The following is a 25,680-nucleotide window of genomic DNA, read 5'->3' as shown; positions in this document are numbered from 1 at the left end:
ATTTATGAGATCACTACCTAGTCATCTTTGAAAACCAAACCACATTGAGTACAGCCAATTGGCTACAGCCTCGCCTAATGTTAAACTGAAAACCTACCTGGAGGTACGTGCAGTTCAGATGCCATGGCCAGTGGTAACACCATTTTTTATTGATAATATACACTGTAGCACACTGTAACTGATGCTGAATGCTTGACGTCAAGAGGAGAGCATTTGAAATAATCATGACATAAGGTGAGCACGAGCAGGTGTGAACTCTTGACTTTGTTTTAACACAAACCAGTTACTACTGTATATTGCAAAGAAACAATTGTAGTATTGCGCCAAGTTACAAAATGATGAATCTCACTTTAGTAACTGACCAGATGTTTAGCAGAAATCAATTCTGAAATTAAAACAGGACTAATTTTAACTCCTCATTATCGTCCAGTATTTCCATTCATTGTAATCATAGGCACAGTTTAGTGAATTCAGAATGAAATGCAGTTGGACAGGTTATAAATGTGATTTTTGCCAGCTTCACTGCAAAAAATAGTGCTCCAAAAATACGAAATAAAATAATTAATACAAGGTGTTTTTTGCTAGTAATAAGTGAAAAAATCTGCCAATGGAACTAGTGGAAATACACTTGTTAAGATTTCTTGAAAGGGATCTTAAAATTAGGTGGAAAACAACTAATTTTGATCCATTGTTAACTGGTATTAGGAAGTGTTTTTGTGTCATGCAGTTTAAAAACCTTCTGACTTGTCAAAAAGGCTTGCTTAATTTGATATACCACTCAAAGTAAGATGTTTTCAAGACAGTTTCACCAAACAAGATATTCAAGATGCACCGTCTAAAAACAAGTCCTTGTAGCTCAAGGAAATTTTGCTTGTTTGGTGACTGTGTCTTATATTAAGTGTAAAGAGATATTTTGACTTGAAAAGAGACAAATATGCTTGGTGAGATTTGGATTTTTTGCAGTGTTGCATGTATTCATTTTTTATTTTTATTTTTACCATGGTGTTAAACGTTTTTTGAAAGCTTTTAAGCTTTAATCTTACCTTCCTCCAGTGGAGTTTTTTACAAAGTTTTAACAGGTACACATTCTCTGGAGGAGATCAAGGTGGAACAAACAGACCCCTTAAGTGTTTCAACAGCAGCATTTTCTGATGCACTGTAGCCTCTAGAGGGCAGTTTCTGAAGCAGCCTCTGATCTAAGCAACCAACACTTGCGGCATGCACTTGCATTCTGTGTAGTAATGCAAATATGTCACCTTCTTTACCTTTCCTATCCACCTTTCCCTGTGTGTTCTATCTGCTAGAAGGCATGAACGAAGAAAAGAAGCGGCCTTGAGGGGGGGGGAGAGAGAGAGAGAGAGAGAGAGAGAGAGAAAAAAGAAGCACTTGTGTGGTGCAGTGGGCCTGGACTGAAGTGGCTGTAGTAGCACTTGGAATCACACATCAAATCTAGCTCGTCGTTTGCTGCAGGCCCCCTTCAGCTGAGGTGACTGACTCACCAAACTCTCATGCAAAGCACGTGGGCGTGCCCCACTGCCAGCTTACTAGCGGGTGGCCAACGATGTGCTTCAGCAAAGCCCCGGACATTTAAAAACTGACTTGCTCGTCCGAAATGTGCATCTCTTACATTACACTGAAGACCCCCCCCCCCCCCCCCCCCCAGTCTGTAAGGAGTGACACCTCAGCATGTTGCAGCACATTACATTATTGTCATTTAGCAGACGCTCCACAGGGACTTACAATTGTATCCATTTATACAGATGGATATTTCCTGAGGCAACTGTGGGTTCAGTACTTTGCCCAAGGGTCCAACAACAGTACCCCAGCAGGGAATCAGACCAGCAATCACTGCTCACTGCTGTTACAAGCCCTGCTCTTTAACACTATGCTACATCGCTGCCCCTAGCGCTGGTTAAGTGGGCTGGTCCTGCAAACCAGGTTTGAGTCCCTGGCAGGCCGTTCGCTGTTGCTCCTCGTGCCACGTTATATATATAACCGGAATTATTTCTGTAATTATTCATACTCATAAAGCTGCATATGCCACAGATGTGGATTAAAGGTCCAACATAAGTCACCCCAGACAAGAACATCTCCTGGGTTAATAAATGATGGAATGTGATCTGGCAATGTAATGTGGCATGGAGGTGAGGAGCAGGGCTCGTAACCACAAGGTTGCCGGTTCAATTTCCCTGCTTGGGCACTGCCTCAGTAATTGCCTCAGTAGACATCCAGCTGTATACATAGATAAAATTGTAACCTATGTAATTTGCTCTGGATAAGAGCGTGTGCTAAATTATAATAATGTAGTGTAATGTGGGAATCATCATCATGTATGAAAAGCCCTGCATCCAAAGATAACGCCCTGAGTGATCATAATATGGCATTCAGCGTCAGAAGTGCTGCTACTTACCAACTCAAAAATCCCAGACGTGGTTTTTAGGTGTTCCTCCCTTACATGCAGAATAACGGAACGGGGACCGGACTTCACAGGTTCAGTGCCTACAGCGGTTGTGCCTTTAAACAGAGTGTTTAAACATATATCTGGAACAAGAGCATCTGTCAAGGAAAAGAACAATCTAGAGCACAGGCTATACTCATGAGGTAAAATCTGTGTCCCGATGTGCTTAAGGCTGATTTATGCTTCAAAATTGCATGCGAACGTGAGTGAAACCACAGACATGGCAACATGCCTCTGCCAGTCAAAGACCCTTCATGCTTATCGCATTTTTCAGTAGGACAGTAAGAGACAGTTTGTACCAACTGCCTAAATTTGTGCCAACCCATTGTTCCTATTGGTGAATTTGTATTCCGGCTGTGACAATATTTATCATCAATCAATCATCAAACGTGGCGGTCTTGCACTCGACTGGGTGGCTCCTCACACTGTTGCAAAGTCTCGGGGTAGCACAACAGGCACGGCCATTACGGTCGCAGTTGTGTCAGTCGGTTCGTGTGACAGTAACGGACAGTAACAGTGACCACAAGAAGCACAGATCAGCCCCGGGACGGTAGGATAACAGAGGTCAACACGTCACCTGCAGACAATGCAGTTTGCGAACCGCGAACTGCGCTCTCCGTGAACTCACCCCCCTCCTCAGCTAATGGGACACGTGTTGCCGCCGCCACAGCTGCGTCGAAACACGTTTACACCGAATGGCGTGTCAACGCAGACACTGCATCCTGATATCGGGCCGATTTAGGCAGCGTGACGGAGGCCCGTTATCGCCTTCCAATTAGGTGGCCCCGAAGCCAATCGGAGCCCCGGCCGAGAAAGCGTAGCCATTTAATAACATTGATTAGTTCTGCACCGTCAGCTCATATTCAACCCCCCTGCCCCCCTGCCCCCCTGCCCCCAACCCCCCAGAGCTAGATTTCACATCTGGAACGGGTGCGCAGGACGTCGGATTTGAATTCCAGCTGCCCTCCCAAACCGGTGTTCGACAGCAGTGGGAAAGTGTCTTATTATATCGGCTTAGAGAGACGCGGTCATACGATCTGGCATGGCCTCCCTCCAAATCCCTTCACGATCTTACTGGGCCACATCGGAATAGGGTGACTGTAGCAAGCCTGTCCCTCTCTTTGTTTCACCGTGGATGGGGGGAGGGGAGAGCAGTTGCCTATACAGAGTACAACAGAGAGGAAGGTCCTACCTAGTACTTCTAAGGTACTTCTCAGCTTGAGACATCACTGATTTGAACAGGGCCTCGATACAGGCCAAGATACAACTCCTGCGTCTCGCCTTCAGGCCCCGTGTATCTATGCAAAATGAAGGTGATCAGGGTGCAGCAGGTACCGTGGATGCAGACAAAGGTGTATCACTGCAGGGCTTAGATGCACGAGCACCCCAGACACAAGGGCAACTCAGCCCTTCCATCACCTGTGCCTTTTTCAAATTCCTATCTTCAAAAAAAAAAGCCTAAATTTTCATGCTCATTAATAGCAGCAAATAATAACAATGGAACTGAGATAGGAATTTTGTTGAACTTCGGGGGGCTCTCTTGGTATCACTTACTACCAGCAAAACCACATAAAACATCCGGGTGCATGCAGGCATACATGTACCTCCATACTTGTTGCCCAATCACATCACACCAGCTGGCTGGGAGAAACCAATGGTTATTGCTAACAGGAAATTTAGGACCATATGTTAATAGCTTCCTATGCCACATAAGTGTCATTTTGCCATTAAAGGGATTGTTTCTCAGGCTGTGCTGCAGTGGAACCTGTGATGAAACTGTAACATCACATGAAAGAGGGTCCCCGCCTCTGCGAGGGTGATCCGAACCTCTGTTCGTGTCGCACAACTCACCCTAACCCCCGATGTGTCACCAGTTGAGCTGAAGGCAGTTTTCCCCTGCCTCCATAGGCGATGACTCTGGCTAACTCTCAGGGAGTGACATCTGCTAAAACCACTCTGCTACCCGCTATCCAACTTGGCTTTATGCAGTATTCACGCAAACTACAACTTTCAGCCCTGGTACACAACAACTGTAGCATGCCTGAGTTAGCCACTGTTAAAGAAAAATGAGGTCCTAAAATATCTATACCTATTACACATCTAAGTGAAGCATTTAAAAAAAAATAGGACTTCATACTGTAACTGGAAAGTTACACTACCCACTAGTATGGGGGTTTGAGAGGTGTTGGGCAACACTTGTGCTTGTAACAGAATTTGAAAACCAACTTATTTAAAATTATTTTTGTGACATGTCATTCACAAGTAATGCAAGAACCAGTATGTTTACTCAAATAAAGAAATACGCTTGATCATAAGTGATGCGATTGAGCTGACATTTGTCTTCATTGGCAAGAAAGAAAAATAATTCCATTGATATTGAAACCAATTTTCAGCCTGTCCTCTTTTCTGACAACTACGTGCAAGCCTGCAGTGACCCGATACTGAACGTTTTCACTTTTAAATTGCACCAGAAATATGATCTGGTGAGAGGGGAGGCTCAAAAAGGCCGAATGATATGGAGTATACTTCCTACTGCTGCAGCATGGGGCCTTCTGCTGGCTCAGATGAGAAAAATAATTACCCCACCTTCTGCTTGAGGATCTCTGAAATTAATCAAATAGGAGGAATGGGGAAGAGACCCAGCATATTCATTTCTCTGTGCAGAAATTTGGATTTTGAGGGAAGCCCATTGCCTCTGCCTTAGGTCTGTGAAGCTTCTCTTGGCTTTGTGACATCATAAGAGCAGCTGTCAAGTTGACATGACCTGGGAATGTGACGCTTGTTTCTCCACATCTTCCTCACTGGTGATACAGTATGTTCTTGTTCAGTTTTGATGCCATAAAACATTACTGTTGTGTCGGTCATGACCTGGATTCGAATGGCATGCAGAAAAATCTGTGGGGTATAAGCTATGTCTAACTGCTTGCAACAGTTCCTGCCAATGCAAAACGGCTCATGTTAGATGCATTTTGCAGGACGCTGTGAACAAACTGTTCCACCAGAGAGAAATTATAGACCATTTTAGAACATTTTCAAGAAAAGTCACATTGGTCCATTAACCCTTCACATTCTGTCTAAATGTCTAGAACATTTTTTTGCATTTATGGGTCACTTTAGTGAACAAAACTGTGATCTTTTCTTGAAAAGAGGAGTAAAAACAATTGCCTTGACAAAAGTAATAGTAGAATGCCAGACAAAACTTTTCCCAAACCTAAATCTCCTGCTTTCTTGAGAAACCCTGTTCTCCATCCTGGCATGGAAGACTTGGGTTTGTTAAATCTGATTGGAGGCAGTAATCACACTTGCCTGGATTGGTAGTGTTCTGTGCTTCTATAGAAGGGCGCCAGGACCCAGAATCCAGAACGTAGGGCCAAGAATCCAGGGCCCAGCACTCAGAATACCGAACTAAGGGCTCAGAATCCCATGCCAAGGATCACAAATTCAGGGTCCAGAATCCAGGCTGTAGAGCCAAGACTCCAGGACCAAGGGCCAAGATTCAAAGCGCACAACCCAGAATCCAGGACCAAGGGCCAAGAATTCAGGGCCCAGAACCCAGGAACTAGGGCCAAGAATCAAGAACAAAGAGCAGGGCTTTGTCACTCCCTGGGCCAAATTCCCATCTTGCACATAACCTCTGTTTTTATCTCCTAGTTCACAGTCCATGTATTTGGCATACAGCGTTTCATTAATTTTCTTTGTTTGTCAATGACATTGCAATGACTGCATCCCTCTGTGTAGGAATTTGCTCTGAAATTGGCACCCACAGTAAATGCAAACTCGTACATTACAGTACAGTAAATATCCAGCTGTATAAATGGATAACATTGTAAAGAACTGTAACCTATGTAAGTCGCTTTGGATAAAAGCGTCTGCCAAATGAATAAATGTAAATGTACATGTCATGCGTGTGTGATTCGATGTAGCAGGACCGTATGATCAGTGAGAATAATCCTGAATCCTGAATAATCTTGCATTACAGGTGCTGCCTTACTGGACTGCACAAAAGCAAAAAGTGACCCGTGAATTCAGGGATCCATGCCCATGAAGATTAAAGATGAGGAGTTAACAAGGAATTCATTGAAGGATCGTGAAAGATGAGCACAGTTCATTTGGATTCATATTTTTCCAAAGCCCACGTCACACAGCCTGGATTTCTCTGACAGAAAAGTCTAAGATCTGGTGAGCACAAATCTGATTAGAGGCGATCCTTAAAAAAAATTACATTGTCACATGGTGTCTCTGAGGGTTTTTTAGATGATTTGAGCAAACAACCGGAACCCCTAAATGCAAGCATGGGAGTTGCTGGTACGGCAGGCTTCACGCTGAGATCTATTAGAGCACTGATTCTCAATCCTGCTCCTGGGCCCCCCCTGCTCCGCATGTTTTCCATCTTTCCCTGCTCTACCTACCTGACCGAACTCATCAGTGGCACTTTCGATTAGCAGAACACACCTGATTTAATAAAGAGCATGTTAATTATTTCAATCAGGTGTGTTTGGAGCAAGGATAGGCTGAAGATATGCAGGACAGGGGGGCTCCAGGAGTAGGATTGAGAAACACTGTATTAGAGCCCAACCAAGAATCTAACACAGAGAGGCTGTTTTAGTGACATAGGCATAAGCCTGAGACACAAGCCTGACCCCTTCTCAAAGAAAGCTTATAATAACTCGCCTCATGGGGGTTAACTGCAAGAGCAATGAGTTATGGGTCACACTTAGGAATTTCAAACACAAACTGTTGCCAGCTGTCTTGCCAACAAATATTTTGCTATGGCAACACAAAAAAACAAGGGTCCAATTATGAGGCATTGCAGGTGTGAATCCCAGCAAAGGCATGACGGTCATACTTAACCTCAATTGCTTCAGCACATGTCCAGCTGTGTAAATGGGTGATGTGAGCTTCATACGCTGTTCCAGCTCAGGTTGCACATGAATAATGTAATATGAGGAAGTGACCATCCTCTCGTTAGGAAACCTCAGGGTTTTTGTCCAGTACTTGACACCAGTGCCATCCCTCCCTCTGCATTTTTGCCAGGCCATGCAGTTTCAGTAGGATTTCTGATCAAGGCTACTGTAGCTATGCCCATGTAGGGACAGCTGATTTTTCAGAAGACTCTTCTGCAGTTAATTCTCTGCAAGTGATCCTCTGGGTTGTCTGCTACCCAGAATGGACCATTTGGCCATCCTTAGAGAGTTCATTTGTTTTTGTTTTCTGTTGTTTTTTAAGGCACACTCAAATAAGCAATATATTGTCATCCAGAAACCTTGAATTGAACCTATTTGGTAAAGTCTGTTTTGAATGTCCTCCCTCCGTTCCCTCCCTGTTCTCCTAAGCAGAAATCACAGGGCAAGGTTTCACACAAGAACACAGGACACAGACTGTCATAGGGTTTTATCGAGAGGAACAGTTTGTCTCATTAAATAAACCAACCTGAACCACTAAATGAGCTAATCTGCTATTTATTTATTCGAACTGCCGACACAGCACTTCATTCAGAACACTGTGCTTTGAGCTCCTGTGTTCTGGAAACATTGATATCACTGGCCTCCTTTTAACTCCAGTCAATGCATAATTCAGCAGTGTATTAAATTCATTGTTTACACAGCTTCAGCTTGGTCTGAGTAACCGAGCATTGTGAAGTGACTGAGAGGGAACTTCTCTGAGCAACAGCCAGTTGCTCCTAGAAAAAAATGTATTATTTATCAAGGAGCAGATTACATTCTGAACCCAATATCTCTGGCCCCATCTGAGCTACTTGCGTCAAAGTGCTCTGTATCCGTTACATTCACAGCAAGCTTTCCCATACAGACAGACCCTAGAAATGACTGAGAACCAGCCTCTCAAGTTCAAGACTGGACTGGTGTGTCACGTGTCTGTGACTGAAGGGCCAGACACAACCTGTTGCGTTTTCATTTCAAACAGCATTTCAGAGCGGTGAAGGTTCCAAATGACAGAGGAAAATCACGATGTGCTGCTTCCAGATGTCTACTCTTGCAGCATGCATTGTGACAACTGTGCCCTAAACTGAGACAAATATGCACAGAGGCCAGACAATAAAGAAGAAGGTGAATCATCCATTCAGACAGCACCTAGCAGGCGTTTCTCATTACATAAAGGATAAGTGGATGACAAGTCACGCTCATCCCTGCAATCAAGGGTGGTCTGTGCACACTTCTCTCAGGCATATAGTTTGTACCAGACTTTGCCTCTCACAGGCGCTGTCTGATCCCTAGAAAAGGACACACTCACTGTGATACCCAGTGTGAGCAGACAGCTTTGTTGCCTGACAGAATTACCATAATCCATTAAACTGGCAGGGCCCCTGGCAAAGCCACTAATGAAACACATCACCCAGGCCTATCTCTCCAAGTGACAGAGTGGTAACCTAGGGCCATAGTAACTCAGCCTGACCAGCACACTTACATGATAGAAGCAAGGGCAAGAAAGTCAGCCCTGGGCCTGCTTTTAAGAGTACATCCACTGGACGCTGCATAGAAAAACCTGAATGTTCACTTGTGCTTTCAACTGGCAATGGTAACCGTTATGTGGTAAATATTTAAAGCAAGAAAGGAGGAATCTGCCAGCGATAGGACACCACTGACTACAGAATGAAAATTAAAAAAAAAAAAAGAATTGTAAAAATGGCTTGCTGCCGGTGAGGGATGTCAGTTCTGTGGTGACTGAAGTCTCTGCACACTGTTTGCGACATCAGTTGGGAATTTAACGTATACACAGCATATGGGCAACTTGAGATATGTTTGTGCATACTTTAAATATCTACATGTTTCATGTAACAGACGGAGAAGCCAAAAAAGGGAGCAAAGGAACTAGCAGACGGAGTTAACTAGAGGGTGAGCCAAATGGAGGCAGAGATTACAAGAGGAGGAATGACCAGGGCAGAATTATGACTTGGAAACTGACGTGCTTCCTAACCCGACCGCGGGTTCCCAACTGCTCTAGAATGGCTGTCAGACCAATTTAGGCTGTGGGCAGAATCAGCTGCTTTGCCATGCCAGCGTCTATAAATAACACATATACTCGAATTTTTCCCTTTTCAAAGCTCTAAATGATTTCTCTCCACCCGCCAGCTTCTGTGCCTGGCTTTAGCAAGCATAGCCCATGCCTATGATCCAGCAGACATAAAACCTGGCTGCAGCTTCACTAAGTTCACTCTGCTAAAGGGGAAAGAGCCGGGATCTCAGGCAATCAGACCAGAAATCATTCATTCGTTCTTACAGTTATCCTGTCCAGCAGCTATACGCTGCAATTGTGTTTTTGCATACACAAGTTAACTGGTGCACCAAAACGGCATGACAGCAATGTTCCCACAAGTGAGTGAAAATAGAAACTGGTGTCCCTTTCACATTTGGTCACCCTGCTCATTTTCCATAGTCTGAGGTAAGGAGCTCTCACTTTAGTGCAACCATAATGGTCGTCTGAAAAGTATTCTACCGTTCACGTGAGGAACATCCTGTCTCCTGTGCTTCTGCATGTGAATAAACACATAGGCGTGCCAGGTTAACACATGGCTGATGCTTCTCACAAAAAACAAAGAGGGAGTAGACTTACATTACATTATTGTCATTTAGCAGATGCTCTTATCTAGAGCAATTTACACAGGTTTTCACATGATAACCATTTATACAGCTGGACATTCTGGGTTAGGTACCTTGCCCAAGGGTACAGCAGCACTGCCCCAGTGGGGAATCAAACCAGTAGCCTTTTGGGTATGAGCACTGCTCCTTACCACTATGCTACACTTCAACCCTTACAAAAGCAATAATTAATAATCTGTTTTAAAAACCAGCAGCATAAAAGTGAGCCTCTAGCAGCAGCCACACACCTGTATTTATTTTCTGCATCTGATTACACATGTGGCTCATTACCCAATAGTTGATTGACAATTAAATTAGACAAAGAGGTCCCCCCTTAAACATTTGATCATGTTAAACACCTTAAGAACTAACCCAATGAAAACTAACAATTAACAACATCATCAATTATCAACATCCATTTTTGGGGGACAAGGTAGAATTCTCCTTCACACTTTAACTTGTATACTCATTTGATGACTGAGGATAATTTGCAGCCCTTCAGAATCAGAAAGAGGTAGAAGTGGATCTGAGAGAATTCTACAGTAGATGGGGAACCTCAACCTTGGACAAAGGTAAAGCTTTTTGTGTATTGTATATTCACCCAATACTCTTCTCTGAATAGTATAGTTTCTGCTTATGGTCATCTCTCTTAACTCATTCTGGAGTATTTGTCACTAAAATATTATAATTATTATGCCACCTATTTATTTTTGATGTGGTTCTTGTTTTCAGGATCTGGCTGATTTAGATATTATCTTTTCTTGCCTTTATAGTACCACTGTATTAATGTGTATAAATTGCTATGTATGAGAGTGTGATGGATCAGTTACTTATTCACTTACTCACTGTAATATTGACTCTAACTATAACCTAAACATCTCACTTTGACATCTCAGACATTGGCGTTTGGGTTATGAGAACAGATTGGATTTTGTTAGTGATGAATTTATGGATCGTTTTCCTCCCAGGGGGATGGGGGATGGGTGTGTGTGTGTGTGTGTGTGGGGGGGGGGGGGTTGTTGTTTGCCACTGCTCCAAAGATGTCGTAATATAGTGGAAGCGGCATTCCCAGAATTCCCCTGGAGGTTCAACGCACTTGGCCATCAGTTCATCTGTCATAACAGTTCTCCATGACCTCCCAAAAACAGCCTGGCTCCTGGAAAATCCCACGTGTTTAAGAAAAACAGGGGCCACTTGTGTGGGACGACGGACTTTACATTAAATTCAGCTGGTGTATACATCCTTTAGGGATGTTAATCCTCCACGCGTGCTGTTGTGTTATTTATGTACCGCTCATGTCTCAGCCTTTGAGTGACCCGATTCACCTGACCTAACTGCACAAACATGCTCCAACAAGAGAGCGTTTTACCAACCAGATAAGCTCACTCTGGGATGTGCTTTGCTAATTGCTACTTTCACTTTTAGGCTTATTCCTTCTTTTTCCTTATTCCTTTCTTCAGAGGTTCCTATTAACTGGTAGATAAGCTAACCAGCAAGGTGTATGTTAGGCGTCATCCTATCTGGGTTTTTACTGGGCTACTCTGGATAGCGATGCCTCAGAAGTCAGGTGGACCAATGAAAGATGCATCAGCTGATTGCTAGCTGATCTAAATTAATACTTCTTCAGGACATAGGAGAATTAGGCTAAATTATTGTTTTTAAAATGTGTAATGGATAAAATGTATGCTTTTTCACCTAATTAAACAGTCAGCAGCTGATGGCTTCATTGCATTAACTCATAACACTCAGCTTTGACTTGCTTTTAAACTTAATTGCATGCACAATATAGCAGAAATCTCTCTTAAAAAGGTCACTTCTTAGCATCTAAATGGCATGTCTGATGAGGATAGCAGAGAATTCTGTCAGACAGAGAATGATGAATAGCCCTTCATGTGTGCTTGGAGAGGTTCTGCTAATGGTCGATTAACTAAATAAGACAACCACATATTTTACAGAGACGGTCATTTCTCTCTTTACTTGTGCTGTTTATTTCATCGTTTTATAAACTTGTGTCCTAACCTAAACAAATGCATTTTGGTATGATTTGCCAAAGCAATGCAACTGACTGAGTTTCTGGTAAGCACTGTGGCATATTTCACAAGAGTCAGATCAAGGTCAAACATCAGTCCGGCTATTAATTACAATCCTATAACTACATTATACTGCCTGTAGTACAACTTGTTACTCTCAGACAAGCAGAAAATGTACTTTTCTTATTAGAGACAAGAAGGCAATGAAAACACGGAATGCTATTGCTAGACAGCCGGTAAGGCCAAGTGGTAAAGTTTGAAGGTGTAACTTCAAACATCTTTAGAGAAGTGTCGGATTGCTGAGTCATCTGGCTGGTGATTTCAGGAGGCCTCACCAAAACAGCAGAAATATGTGGGACCGTGGCACCATACAAGCACTAATGCCTGGGCAGCAGTGTGGTGTAGTGGTAGGGTTGGGGCAGGGCTTGTAACCCAAAAGTTGCCAGTTCCCCTGGGCAAAGTATTTAACCCAGACCTGCCTTAGTAAATATCCAGTATGAATGGGTAACATGTAAGAATTGCAACTTGTGTAAGTCGCCCTTGATAAGAGCATCTGGTAAGCAACTGAATGAACTGATAATGCACACATAATGGGAGATGGCGAATTTTGGTGAACGTAATCGCCACAGCAATGAATCAGATGAGGCTCAGTGCGGAGGAGGCGGGTGCAGCCGCAGGCTCATGGGAGCTTCGTCACACTTTTGCAAAAGCGGGTGTCGCTCAGCGACGTCTGCATACGCACCATGGCAATGAAGTGGGGAAAGAGGAGTGGCGCAGAAAAGAGACGGGGGGCTTTCGCAAACTTGCAGCAGCGCAGCATGGTGGTATGGAACAGGGCTCATAACTAAAAGGTTATTGGTTTGACTGGGGCACTGCTGCTGTACCCTTCGATAAGGTACTCAGCCTAGAATTGCCTCAGCAAACATTCAGCTGCATTAATGGATAACATGCAAAAACTACAACCTATGTAACTCACTCTGGATAAGAGCGTCTGCTAAATGACATTAAAAAATAATGTAATGTAATATGCTTAAAGAGATGTTCATCCATCACTGTTTACCACCATCCTGAAATATAACTGAACATAGATCACTTGTGGGTTTTGATAAGATGTTATTTTCCATATCTTCCAAGATGTTCCAATGCTGCAACACTCAGACCGCACTCAAAAAACACCTCTACCTAGAGGTGGGTTCTTTGGGTTCTGTGCGTTCTTTAGCTTGTCCCTGTGGGAGAACCTTTCATGGTAGGTAGAACCATTTTGCCTTTTATGTAGAATCCTTTCATCATCCAAAGAATCCTTGTAAAGCTCTTTTTTTCCATAAAGGGTTCTTTGAACGACAAGGGATTTTGATGGAACCTTTTGTGTTACAAAGAACCCTTGAGGGACCCTTTTGTCAAAAAACAGTTCTTTAGACAAACCCTTTTGGAACTCTTTTTTGTAAAAGTTGCAGCCCATGCATGAACAGTACTGTATACTGGTATGAAGCTTCACATCCTGGAAGTTTCATTCTAGTGTCCAGGTAGAATTCCTTACTGTGTTTTTTTTGTACTTGTTGACTTGCTCCCCACTTAATAATCAATGAGAGGAAGGATGTTTTTCGGTTCATACCGCACTACAGTGTACTTTTATTTATTCAATCTTTATTTTACCAGGAGGATCCCAACGAGATAAACAAGCAAGGAAGACCTGGACATTATCTGTGCCTCCCTCACTGTTCTAGTAGGAGGTAATGTTATGAGAAATGAGAACGTTTTTGTTTTCCCTTCATATCAGATGCTATCCATTGAGAGATTACGCCCCCCCCCCCCCCCCCCCCCCCCAAAACCAGGCACATTGCCAACAACTGTGTCCTTGGCTGACAGGCACAGCTAAGGTACAGTTTTGCATGTCTGTTACCTTTGGCCTACATTCAGCCTAACTGCAACATGCTTTGTCCAGAACTTTGGGCCATATAGAAAACATTATTTTTTCATACTTGCCATACATTGCATCATGCGTTTGTGGAGGTGGCAGTTGATGTTGTTGTTGCTGTAGTAGTAATTGCTCTATGCCTTTGTTGCATCAACAGACCAGGTGTCTGGCTGTTGTGTCGCAATCAAGTTGTGTCTAAAAAATAAAACTCACACAAACTGTGCAGTGCCCGGTCCTCACAGCAACCATAAACAACCTCCCAAAGGGTCCTGCGTACTCAGGGAACATCCCCTTTTTTCAGTTTGCCATGTAAATGGAGTAGCGGATGAAACAACAAATATAGCAATGTCTTTCTTTCTGTAGTTGTGTGGGCAAACTTGAATACTGGACCTAAGAGTCCAACATAATGGAGTTCAGGCAATGATTTAACAGGAGCTGGACTGCTGTACCTCATATATGACAGCAATGCACTCCAGTGCACACAAGTTAAAATAACTACTTTAACCAAAGCACTGCTGTCACATTTCTGGTGAATGTTACATCTTTGGCGGGGGGGGGGGGCTTGGGGGGAGTTTCCAACATAAGCATTAAGCACTGGATTTCATCCAAAGTACATTTTTTGAAAAAATGTAAATAATTTGACATAAAGTGTTTACAAATTAGCTCAAATACACACATACACACACGTACGCAGGCACGCACACATACAGAGAGAGAGACTGCAAATATTTTCTGCTTTGTTTTTTGGTTTTTTTTGGGACATCTCATCGAATCACCACAGTACATTTGGCAGTTAATGTTGGTTTGTCATTCTAGAGAACAACATAGTTCTCTAGAATGAGGCTAATAAATTTGCTATAAAGACTCTTCAGACGTGTTGCTTTAAATAACAGCCTGTATTACCTCATGCTAGTGGCTTGGGATACCTTGTCCAAGCTGAAGAGTGAAGTTATCTTGAATTGCTGAGTTTAACCAAGCAGGCCATACATTTTTCGGTCCTGACACAATATGGTTTGTTCATATTTGTGACTGCCAAACTCATGGAGATGGGTAAGAATTGAAAAAAATGTAACGCTTACTTAAATTTGTTGCTAAGGGTTAGGACTGAGACATCCTGTAAGAACTGCTACTTGTGAGATATCTCAGAGCTCATAATGGTCTACCTACAGTTAAAGAGCAAAAAGAGGCTGATAAATCACTCTCCCAACACAGAAGTCGTGGCTACTATTCTTATGCCTGGACCAAATGGATGCCTGTAGACTGAAACTCCTGCAAAGGTGTAAATGAGCCTTCCCTAGGCTCTAGTTTCCATTGCCTGTAAACCTCTTTAACTTACAAGAACATTTAAGGAGACTGAGCAAATCATAGGCCCTATGTTCCTTACAACCCCAAGTTGCAGTAAGATTGAATTCCCAGATCTCTTTCCCATAGGCAGGTGGGTGTTTTATGTGAAATCACTGAAGAAATCAGATGTAGACATGATTGCTCCAAACTGTAATGGAGAGTCAAGTACGCATATGAACATTGCAGCTTGTTCACTCTCAAATCTGGGAGTAAATAGTCATGCATTAATTGCAAAAAATGTTTGAGGGCCCAGATTTTAAAGGCCAGTAAATGTTAGAAGTTCAAACTCAACCAGTACCAATACTCCAAATCAAACATATTAAATGCAAACAAAATTAAAACAACATTTCAAGACACTTGGTAGGAAGAATTATTGCCCAGATGTCGAGACACTAAGCTATGTTTCTCTTAAGCCTTTATTAATAATAGATTAATGTGACATCTATAATAATAATAATAATAATAATAAATTATATTTCATAGCACCTTTGATTTCAAATTTATCTTCAGAGGGAACTCACCTCACCTAGTGCTATGTTGCCTGTGAGAGCAGATCTTGCAGTAGATCAAAAGAATGTAAGGGCTCTCTAAACGGTACACATTCTCCTCTACATATATCACTACCGTGGAGTCCCGGTTATTGTCAACTGGTGTCATGGCTGGGCTTGGATGTGGGCCATAGGGCTCTGTCTGCATTCAGAACAAGCACTTACTGAGCCGCTCTGGATCCCTAGCAAGGGTAATTTCAATGTCTCTGCCACTTCTGCTACAGACCCAGTGGAAAATTAGGTGAGAGATGGTTCACTGACCCCCCCAAAGGCTTCTGTGTCCCGCTCAACAAATCACTTGTCGTCTTAACATCACAAAGGTGTAAATTAGGGCGTGATTTTCCAGGGAAACGGTCTGGGTGCCGCGACGGCCATTTCTGTGGACGGTTAATTATATGTCCTCTATATACTAACATTGGATAAGAGATGTCTGCTAAAAGACCTAATGAGAGTAAGGCTGCCAACATACTCTCACACCTCAGACATTGGAGTACATTAAGAGCACATATTTGCTTTGCAGATACTCTTGCCCAGAGCAACTTACACAGCATTCAGATCATTACATATCATCCATGTATGCTGCTGGGTATTCACTGAGTCAGTCTGGGTTGAGACCCTTGCTGAAGTGCACGGCAACAGTGTAGCACCTGGTAATCAAACCAGCAATCTTTGAGTTACAAGACATGCTCCTTGCCACTGATTTTTGAATTACACATCCACATGCATTAAATGAAAAAGTACGTTGTTTTTTTTATCTTACATTAATTTAAAAAATTGAAATTATAAATATTTTTACAATGGCCATAGCACATCAGTGGTCTATTTAATTTTCTTCCTCCAGTAAGAAATGGAATTATATATAAGGACATTTAGTCTTATAATTTAAAAAGTAATGTATTAGATGTACACTACAGTACATTGCTTCACTGTTGCACTGTAGCACAAAAACTACGAATATAATTCTGCCAACTATATTGTACCACTTTAACTTCCTCAGAGGACATGCATGTATTTACCTGACATTATAGCATGAGCCATGCTTTAATTCAGGAAGGCCACAGACCAATGAAATGTGCATCATCTCTGTCATTGAGTTGAAAGGGGCAGCAGTATGGTACTGTGGTAAGGAAAATGGGCTTATTACCAGAGGGTTGTGGGCTTTGGGACTGGCTGCTGTCCCCTTGAAAGAGGACCCTGGATTGCTTTGGGTTGTATCCAGATAATTAAGTGGATAATGAAAGCAATTTCAGTCTGCCAGGCAAAATACAAAGTGCTTCCTGAGTTCATGCAGAGTAGGAAAGGGGGGGGGGGGGGGGGGGCAAAAGTGGTAATGTGTGGCAGGGGTTGCATCACCCCCCCCCCCCTCTAGTGACAGCTGTTTCATTCAGAGAGAGCAGCACTAGGATATGTGCACTAAACTGACACACACAATCTTGTGGGGCACTCTGAGGCAGTGTTAGGATCTGTGTCAGAGTTCACCATGGGAGATAAAGCTAAACAAACATTCAGGGAATCTATGGATTACCGTCAAGTCTTTAAGATGGAATGTGAACAATTTGCTGTTATGTTACCTCAATATTTGACTTTAATTCTGGCCCACAAAACCTCTGTCAAATTGATGGAAAACCCATTTTCAACCAGTTTACCTATTGCATCATCATCATCATCATCATTGTTATGTTAAAACCTCTTTGACGAATAGTACAGTTCTCCACTACTTAATGTTAAACTGCTTTCTGTGTCTCTGTCACTGTTGGTTTTGTGAGTGATGTATGAAATTAAAAGCCCACAGGATCAGTATAATTTCCAACCACACACACAATTACAGTGTCAATTTGTTTATCGCCTGCAATATTTAATCATAATACTATCGTTCAATACAATTGTGTTTTTAATATTCATGCTCTAATGTTTACCGATGAGGGAAAAAAATCACCGCGTTCTGACGCACACTAAAGTTCACGAAGTTTCATATCAAGTGGGCAGTAGGGAGAAATTTACTACGGACACGCCCATTTCAAGTTGAGCGTGGATTCCTGCATCTCTGATTGGTCGGGAGCCGCTAACGACAACACCTGCTTAACTCCTTCATCAAAAATGACACCGGGTTTTGGAAAATATAGGCAGCATCAGTCCCGTATCCGCGCTCACTTTTAGTGCTAGCTTTGACAGTAAGTGAGACGCAAGTTCTCTCGTAATGTTTGGCGAGTGGCGGGTATAAAGAAAGAACAGTAACCAATTAATATTTTGCGAGTCTGTCAGTCGATATACCTCTACAAGCAGCGATGCTAGTGAAATGTGCAGTTGCGCTCTTTGTTTTTGCTGTCTTTGAGCACGTACTGGGGACGGATTTAACCGATGTTCTCGAAAACCCTCAAGAGAAACCGACCAACCAGCAGAAAGGACGTATTTCCCTACAGAACACGGGTAGGGGTGACTCACACTTCCGAACCTTCCACACGACATAGGCTCTAGATCTAATCTAGATGGCACCGTGTGCACGTGCTCTCCAAGTAGTGTGTGTGTGTGTGTGTGTGTGTGTGCGCGCGCGCGCGTGCGTGCGTGTCATGGCTGTATGTGTTTAGTCGAAGTGTGGAAAGTATGCCAGTATTCATTTACACGACGTGCCCTGGAGTTTAGCAGTTCATTGTGTCCACGGTGACAAAAAGTGTTTTCTTTCTGTCTGCTAAAATGGTGGATGCAGTTCCGGTGGATGCATAAACCCAACCGGCGCTCCTGTATGTCAGCTCTGAGTCAGAAATGAAGTTTTTGTGGCCAGGGAGTTAAATGCATTCTACACCAGGAGGATACAACTCTCTATATGGTCAATGCGAATGATGCAGTAACACTGCGGAGCTGTCCAATGTGTGGATGTTCTGATCCCGACAAAAAAATCTGCGGCTTTCAGATGGAGCCCGTTCAAATAATTATATAGCCTAAATGAACCCAAAAAAATGCACCAGTCATAATGAAACATCCTTTCATTTTCTTTCCAGAAACAAAATAGCTGTTTACAATTTAGAATCCCCCACTCGGTCACACTGCAGAACGATGCATCCGGCTTGTGCCAACAGAGCGCATTCCCGCTCAAATGCCAACACAAGCAACTGTTCCTTTTCCCAAATCTAACCCAGTGCCTTAATACCGGTGCATCTGCCTGTGGAAAACAAGATATATCGCTATTCCAACGACACAGACGTCTGCATTAGCGTGTTAGTTGAGTAAGGTGAGAGGTTGGAAGAGACGCACCGGACACGCAAGAGGAAACTGGCGTTATTTTAGCGTCTGTGCATTGACGCATATTCGGCCTGTATACGACCTCTTGATTTAAAACTTTTGGCACGTCTGAACATTGATCGACTGGTAGTCCTCGCGGAGAAAAATAAGGAGTCTGTTGTATTAAAAGAGATGTTTGTGCCAATATATATATATATATATATATATATATATATATATATATATATATATATATATATATATATATATATATATATATATATATTTATTATAAGTCTGAGTATTGCGGGCGGGTAACTGAAAGGTTGCCGGTTCGATCCCCGCTGGGACACTGCTGCTGTACCCTTGGGTAAGGTACTTAACCGACAGTTCCCTCAGTAAATATCCAGCTGTATAAATGGATAACATTGTAAAGAACTATAACCTATGTAAGTCGCTTTGGATAAAAGCGTCTGCCAAATGAATAAATGTAAATGTATTGCAGTACTTGGCACGCGAAGGTATTTGACGTGACATGACGTGGAGTGATAATGACGTCGTAAGTATCCAAGTGTGGGGTGACTGCACTACGCTCCGTTTCGTTGGAACTGAAGGAGGCAGAAAACTGTCGTTTGAAATGTGTTCATGAAGCACGGAGTTTGAGAGCCGAGTTTGCAGCCCCAAATTAGATATTGCTGGTATTGCTTTTGTACCCAAGAGTAAAGTCGTCTTGGAAAATGGCGTATGCAGAGCACACGAATAGTAGTGACTGTAATAACTCATGTACGGTGTCTTACTCTGTTGATACAGACATTTGCAGTTTGCCTGATACACGCCTTCTTTACATTTCAGAACATATTGTTCAAAACTTTATAAGTAACCTACTGAGATTCTTGTCATGTGTTCATTATATTGTGATAGTTAGCAATATTACAATCTCAGTGCTGGAGTTACATACATGGCTGTGCTGTATACTATCAATGGACATTAAAAAGCGTGGATAGGTGGAGTAATTGTGTCAACGGTAGTGGCTGCACATTCACGAAAATGCAAAGTTGTGAAATATTTTTCAGTTTTTTACTCCAATAAATGTGACACATTTACGTTACACATCACAATATTTGTTTTGTTTGACAATGTCCAAAATTATTTAATAGAGAGCTCAAACTGCTCTCTTTCCAAGAACTTTAAAAATAAAAGTGTTTGGCAATAATTTAAGTTATTTGATCTTCCGGTTTGCCATAAACCCGGTGTAATTATCTGTTGTGCCATCTAGTGGCAGTTATTTGCAATGCATGATGTAATGCATCACGCCCGTCACCCTTTCAGTGTGTCACGGCGTGCTGGCCCAGTTTCATCAGCTCTGTATATCTCTCACATTCTCCTGGCAGTCTCTTTCAAGTGACGGTTTGGCAGATGGGCCATTATGGCATATTAATACTGTGCAGATGCTGGGTATTGCACCTCATTGCTTCTTTCTATGTACAACAGAAAGAAAAGGAAAAAAAAACTAATATATATATATATATATATATATATATATATATATATATATATATATATATATATATATATATATATAAATTCATTCAACATATTTTCCAGGACTGCGTATACATCTCCCAACTGCAACAGCCTGTGTTTGTGTGCTACTGCTTGTGTAACAATGCATTTGATGTGAACAGATTATTAATTCCTGTGCTTGCTTGCAGCGTAGCAGAGAAATGGGTATGTGATGTTCCCTTAAGAGCTATGAGCCGTGGTATCCATAGAAACTTCGAGATTCCTGCACTGTGAATGGGTTTGACTGCAAATATTATATATTACAACCCAGAAGAGGACCACAGTTAACTATAATATAGCTCATTTAAGCAATGCTGCTTAAAAAAGCAGCTGACATACTTCCCCATTCTGGAAACTGTATTATATCATCATTTTTTCGTGCATGCAAGCTGTGAAACACCACAAACACATTGAGGACATTTCTTTCCAAACATTGGTAAGGATCATTAATGACTGTTGTCATTATTAGGAATCATTAATATTATCATCAATTGCAGTGTGATTGGTTGAATGTATTTTATGTGTTCATTGTCAGGAATCACTTACACCAATCACAAGTCCATTTACCAGTCTGTACAGTTGGGTTTTGCTGGTTCATTATGGATGGGCTGCACAATGCACTGCATGGTCAGAGAGGCTAGGATTGCACAATACCTTTAACACCCCTGAGCTCTAATGGAAGTTCCAAGTTCGGGTAGGTTGCGATGATTTGGGAGGATTTTTGCCAATAAAAAGTATATCATGTAATCTTGCTCTTTGAGATAATTGTTAGTCACTGCCAGTATAATAGTATGGTGCAAGTTAATGCTGCCATTATAGACCTAATGAACACCATGATTTAGAATCATACTGTGTTTATAGATCATTGCAAGGAACTTGGTTTACTTAAGTATGTATGTAAGCATGTAAAGATAATTGTTACGTAGTGTTTTACTGTTGCGTGATTTTATGTTAGCACTTCTTCAAGTTAGTGTCCATTTTTTTATTAATGTTTTCATTGCTCCTCTGATATTTATATAATGTGGCCTGCCATAGTGATCCTGGATAAGAGTGTGTGACTAATAAATTAAAATTGATAATAAAAATAGTACCAGATTGTAGCCCATCTGGTGATCTCACCTTGTAGTTCAGACCCCAGTCTCTGGCAGGAAATGCCCCCCTGGACACTGCTCTTGCAGTGACTGTCTCTTCCTGTTCTTTCTTTCCCTTGGTGACGTCCAACTGCCAGCGGAGATCCAGCACTGCCTGGTGACCAGCGGGGATGTGGGCTGCGGTGTCTTCGAATGCCTAGAGAACAACTCCTGCGAGATCCGCGGCCTCCACGAGATCTGCATGACCTTCCTCCACAATGCCGGCAAGTTTGACCCACAGGTACCGCGCGTTCTTTACCTGTGTCTCACAGACAGGGCCTGTGCCATCCCCGGGAGGGCTGAGAAATCCCAGCATGCACTGCATCCAGCTGGGATAAAGTGTCATAGGTGGTACTCCCATGCACTGTTTAAATCATCTGGATTTATGTTGCTGTTGGTCTGCTCATACATATGAGTATGGTGTGTGTGTATTATGAAGGTGCAGGTAAAGTATAGCATTATCAGTTTATATAGGGGGGGGGTTTGAAAGGAGGAAGTTCATTCATTTCAGGTCAGCAATGCATACAGGAGATCCTCGCCATTCACAGGGTTCCTAAGATACGCCAAAATGGAAGAATCCATGAATACTGTACTGCACCAGTAATATACTTTTGCAGAAAGGAGAGGATTTTTTTCCCAACACAAAAAAAGCAGAACACATTAAACGTGATGCAGTAATCCAGTGAACACGTGATTAATATGTGTGTTTACATAACAATGCCACAAACTCTGCTTAATCTGTAAAATAAATGTGAGAGTGCAGGTGCTGGCATAGGGCTCTGTAGCCCAGGGAATGGAGAGTGAAGCCAAGAACAGGGAGTCCTGCCTGGTGCAAGTATTTGAAAGTGTGAATAGCAGGCCCATGAATGGATAGTCTCCCGCATCTCCGTGCTGCCTGTTATCCATCTTAGCTTTTCTCTGACGTCACCCACCACCCCTCTTGTTCGCTGTAAGCGTAAAGCCAAAAAAATGTCACAGCTAAGCACTAAAAGAACTACTGATCTCATTGTTTGTTACCTGTGCAATGGTTTTTTTTTTTATGCTTCCTTCTGAATCCCCAACGCCCTTCTTGCACGTTGCCTGCGCCCGGGCACAGGGGAAGTCATTCATCAAAGACGCGCTGAGATGCATGGCCCACGGGCTGCGGCACAAGTTCGGCTGCGTCAGCCGCAAGTGCCTGGCGGTCAAGGAGATGGTGCTGCAGCTTCAGAGGGACTGCTACGCCAAGTACGACCTGTGCTCCGCCATCAGGGACAACGTCAATGTCATGGTGCAGATGATCCATTTCCAGGACCTCTTTCCCAAGGGGTGAGACGAGCCGCCTCCACCCTACCCCCCCACCCCCCCCCCACCACCACCACCACCATCACCCGCCACCCCCACCTCAAGCATTCCCCTCTCAAAGCCCCATTTCAGCAATCGAAATGGGATAGAAAAAATAGGGGAACCTTGATAAAATTGAAGTACAACAGCTGCAAGGGCACAAGAGGATGAGATTAGGCAATCTGCTATACGTTACTCACAGTGTGTTAATGTACAGTAGCAAAGGATCTTATCATACAATTCACAGCATGTGACAACACATGGAAGGGGTAGCACTTTATGTTTTGCAAACAAAAAAAGAGGGGCAGGGTGTCATATATTTATTGGACGTGAACGCAATCTCTCCTGAGTGGGTGGAGGGAAGAATCAGTTCTGCACACTCCACATCTGCCAATGAGAGACCTCTGGAGCGGCCAAAAACATGGTGCAATGTCAAAAAAAAAGAAGTGGGGGGAAAAAAACATTTCTTCAAACACCTTTTTATTTGTCAGAGCTGCTTGAGTCAGACGCGTCCTCCCTGTCACATTCAGAAAATTAGCTGCCTATGATGGCAGGCTTTGTTTAAAAACCCCATGTCCAGAGGCACTTTAGTCTTTAGAATTAATCAGAGAGGCGTAGAGCAGTGGACTGTCTGGGAGCAGAAGGACATGCTGGGAGATTTTTTTGGATAAGCACCAGGGACAACAGTGAGCTAATATGCTACTTGGAAGTCCTGTGCCTCCTCCAAGTGAGGTTAACTGGCTTTCACATCCAGCTCCTATCAATCTCCAGCCCAACCGGCCTTAGACTGGTTTGTGTAGGTAAGTGTTTGTGTGTGTGTGTGTGTGTGTGTGTGTGTGTGCAGTCTGGCTTTCTCCTTCAATTCCGTTGGACGTCTAGCCCAACTCACCTTAGGCTGGTGTGTTCAAGTGACTGTGTTTGTGCTCCGTGTGTGTACGTATGTGTGTGTGCGTGCATGTGCACCTGTGTAGCTGTGTTTGTGCGTGTGTGTGTATGTGGGTGGCCTGGCTTTCTCGTCCAGCTGCTATGGACGTCTGGCCTGACTGACCTGATCTGTGCTCTGTATGTGTGTGAGCGCTGTGTTTGACTGGTCCCGCTGGTGAGCCTGTCCCTCCCTCACTCCGCCAGGCCTCACGTGGAGCTGGTGAACATCTTGCTGGGGTGCGGGGAGCAGGTGAAGGAGGCCCTGGCGTGGAGCGTGCGCCTGCAGTGTGAGCAGAACTGGGGCGCCCTGTGCGACACCCTGACCTTCTGCGCCCCGGGACAGCAGCCTCCCGCACTGACCACCGCCCCCGTGCACCGCGGCGACCCCGAGGGTGGGCACACCCAACCTGCGCGGGAGGGGGGCAGGGAGAAGGGGAATCAGGGGGCTTTTGAGAGCCCTCAAAGCCAGGTCCCCCAGCTAAGCACCCAGGAAGCTGAAACCACTGAGCAAGGGAACCACCCAGAGACCTCAGACATGCGGAGATGAAAGGGCAAAGGCTCGTCCCCCACTTGCCCCAATCTACAGGCTGTCATTCTTTCCCTGTCCCCCCAGATCCAACCCACAGACTATCAATCAACCCCAGTACCCCCCAAACTACAGGCTGTCATTACATCCCTGTCCCACAGACTACACGCCATCCCCCTCTGTCTCTCTTCACGTCCCCTAAACATCAGACTGTCTCTCTCTCGCTCTCTCTCTCTCTCCCTCTCCCTTCCCACCCAAGCTCCCTGTCTGTGTTTGCCCTCCTCTGCACTGCAGATGGTCTCCCTCCCCCCTTTTTTTTAAGCTACAGACTCTCTCAGAACCTACCACCCAGAACACTCTAAAATCATTCCAGTTCTTACAAGGTCATGTCAGATGAAGTGAGTATTTTTATTAAGAGGCCATATTGCTGTTTTTGACATTATTAGTAACAGTGATACTTGTGCTGCAGTTGCATTTTTTTTTACTCTAAAATACCATTTTGCAGATAATCTTAGACTTTGTAACAGGTATTTTAATTATTTATTTTCTCCGGGCAGTGTATTAATATATGTACATATCTTTCCCCTTCCATGTTTATATATTCATTATACAAAGACAGTATATGATGTGTATGAACGTCAGTGTAAAGCTTTCCCTGAATAGGTTTCACAGAAAAGCACAAATTGTTGATTGTAGATATGTAACATACCTTGATTTGTTGGTTTTTAAGCAGGAGATGTGCTTGCATTGTAGTGCTCACTACTTGATAACTGACTATGGACTGTGCAGAAATGGAATACATTTCTGGCTCATGTGACTCACAGCATATAAGGATTATAAGCATTAATAACTAACTCATTAATACATGGCGTCTTAGCGTAGTTGGACACAGGCCCGAGAGGACTGACATTCTGTAGCAGCATCTTATGTATTTGCTTGACTCTTGTATTTGCGTGTACTTACCTGAGCATAACCAGACAGATGGATATGACCATTTATATACATGTGTAACAACTTCTGCACCCACTGTATTTGCTTTGCAGATGCTCTTATCCAGCGCGACTTACATAGATTATCATGTTTACGTGTTGACCATGCATACAGCTGC

At 43.2% G+C, this 25,680-nt stretch overlaps 1 protein-coding gene across 1 annotated transcript; it reads left to right on the top strand.

The window, feature by feature from the left end:
• The first annotated feature begins 18,059 nt into the window (after window positions 1-18,059).
• Window positions 18,060-24,797, top strand: stc2b (stanniocalcin 2b). Its single transcript, XM_036524205.1, has 4 exons — window positions 18,060-18,317; window positions 21,898-22,040; window positions 22,896-23,107; window positions 24,251-24,797. Exons 1-4 carry the CDS (start codon window positions 18,176-18,178, stop codon window positions 24,591-24,593), a joined length of 840 nt encoding a protein of 279 aa, XP_036380098.1. The 5' UTR covers window positions 18,060-18,175; the 3' UTR covers window positions 24,594-24,797.
• The last annotated feature ends 883 nt before the right edge of the window (window positions 24,798-25,680 follow it).

This window comes from Megalops cyprinoides, chromosome 3 (assembly GCF_013368585.1).
Source record: "Megalops cyprinoides isolate fMegCyp1 chromosome 3, fMegCyp1.pri, whole genome shotgun sequence".
NCBI lineage: Eukaryota > Metazoa > Chordata > Actinopteri > Elopiformes > Megalopidae > Megalops > Megalops cyprinoides.
Note: the sequence above shows the minus strand (reverse complement) of the source record. Positions and strands in the feature narration are given on the sequence as shown.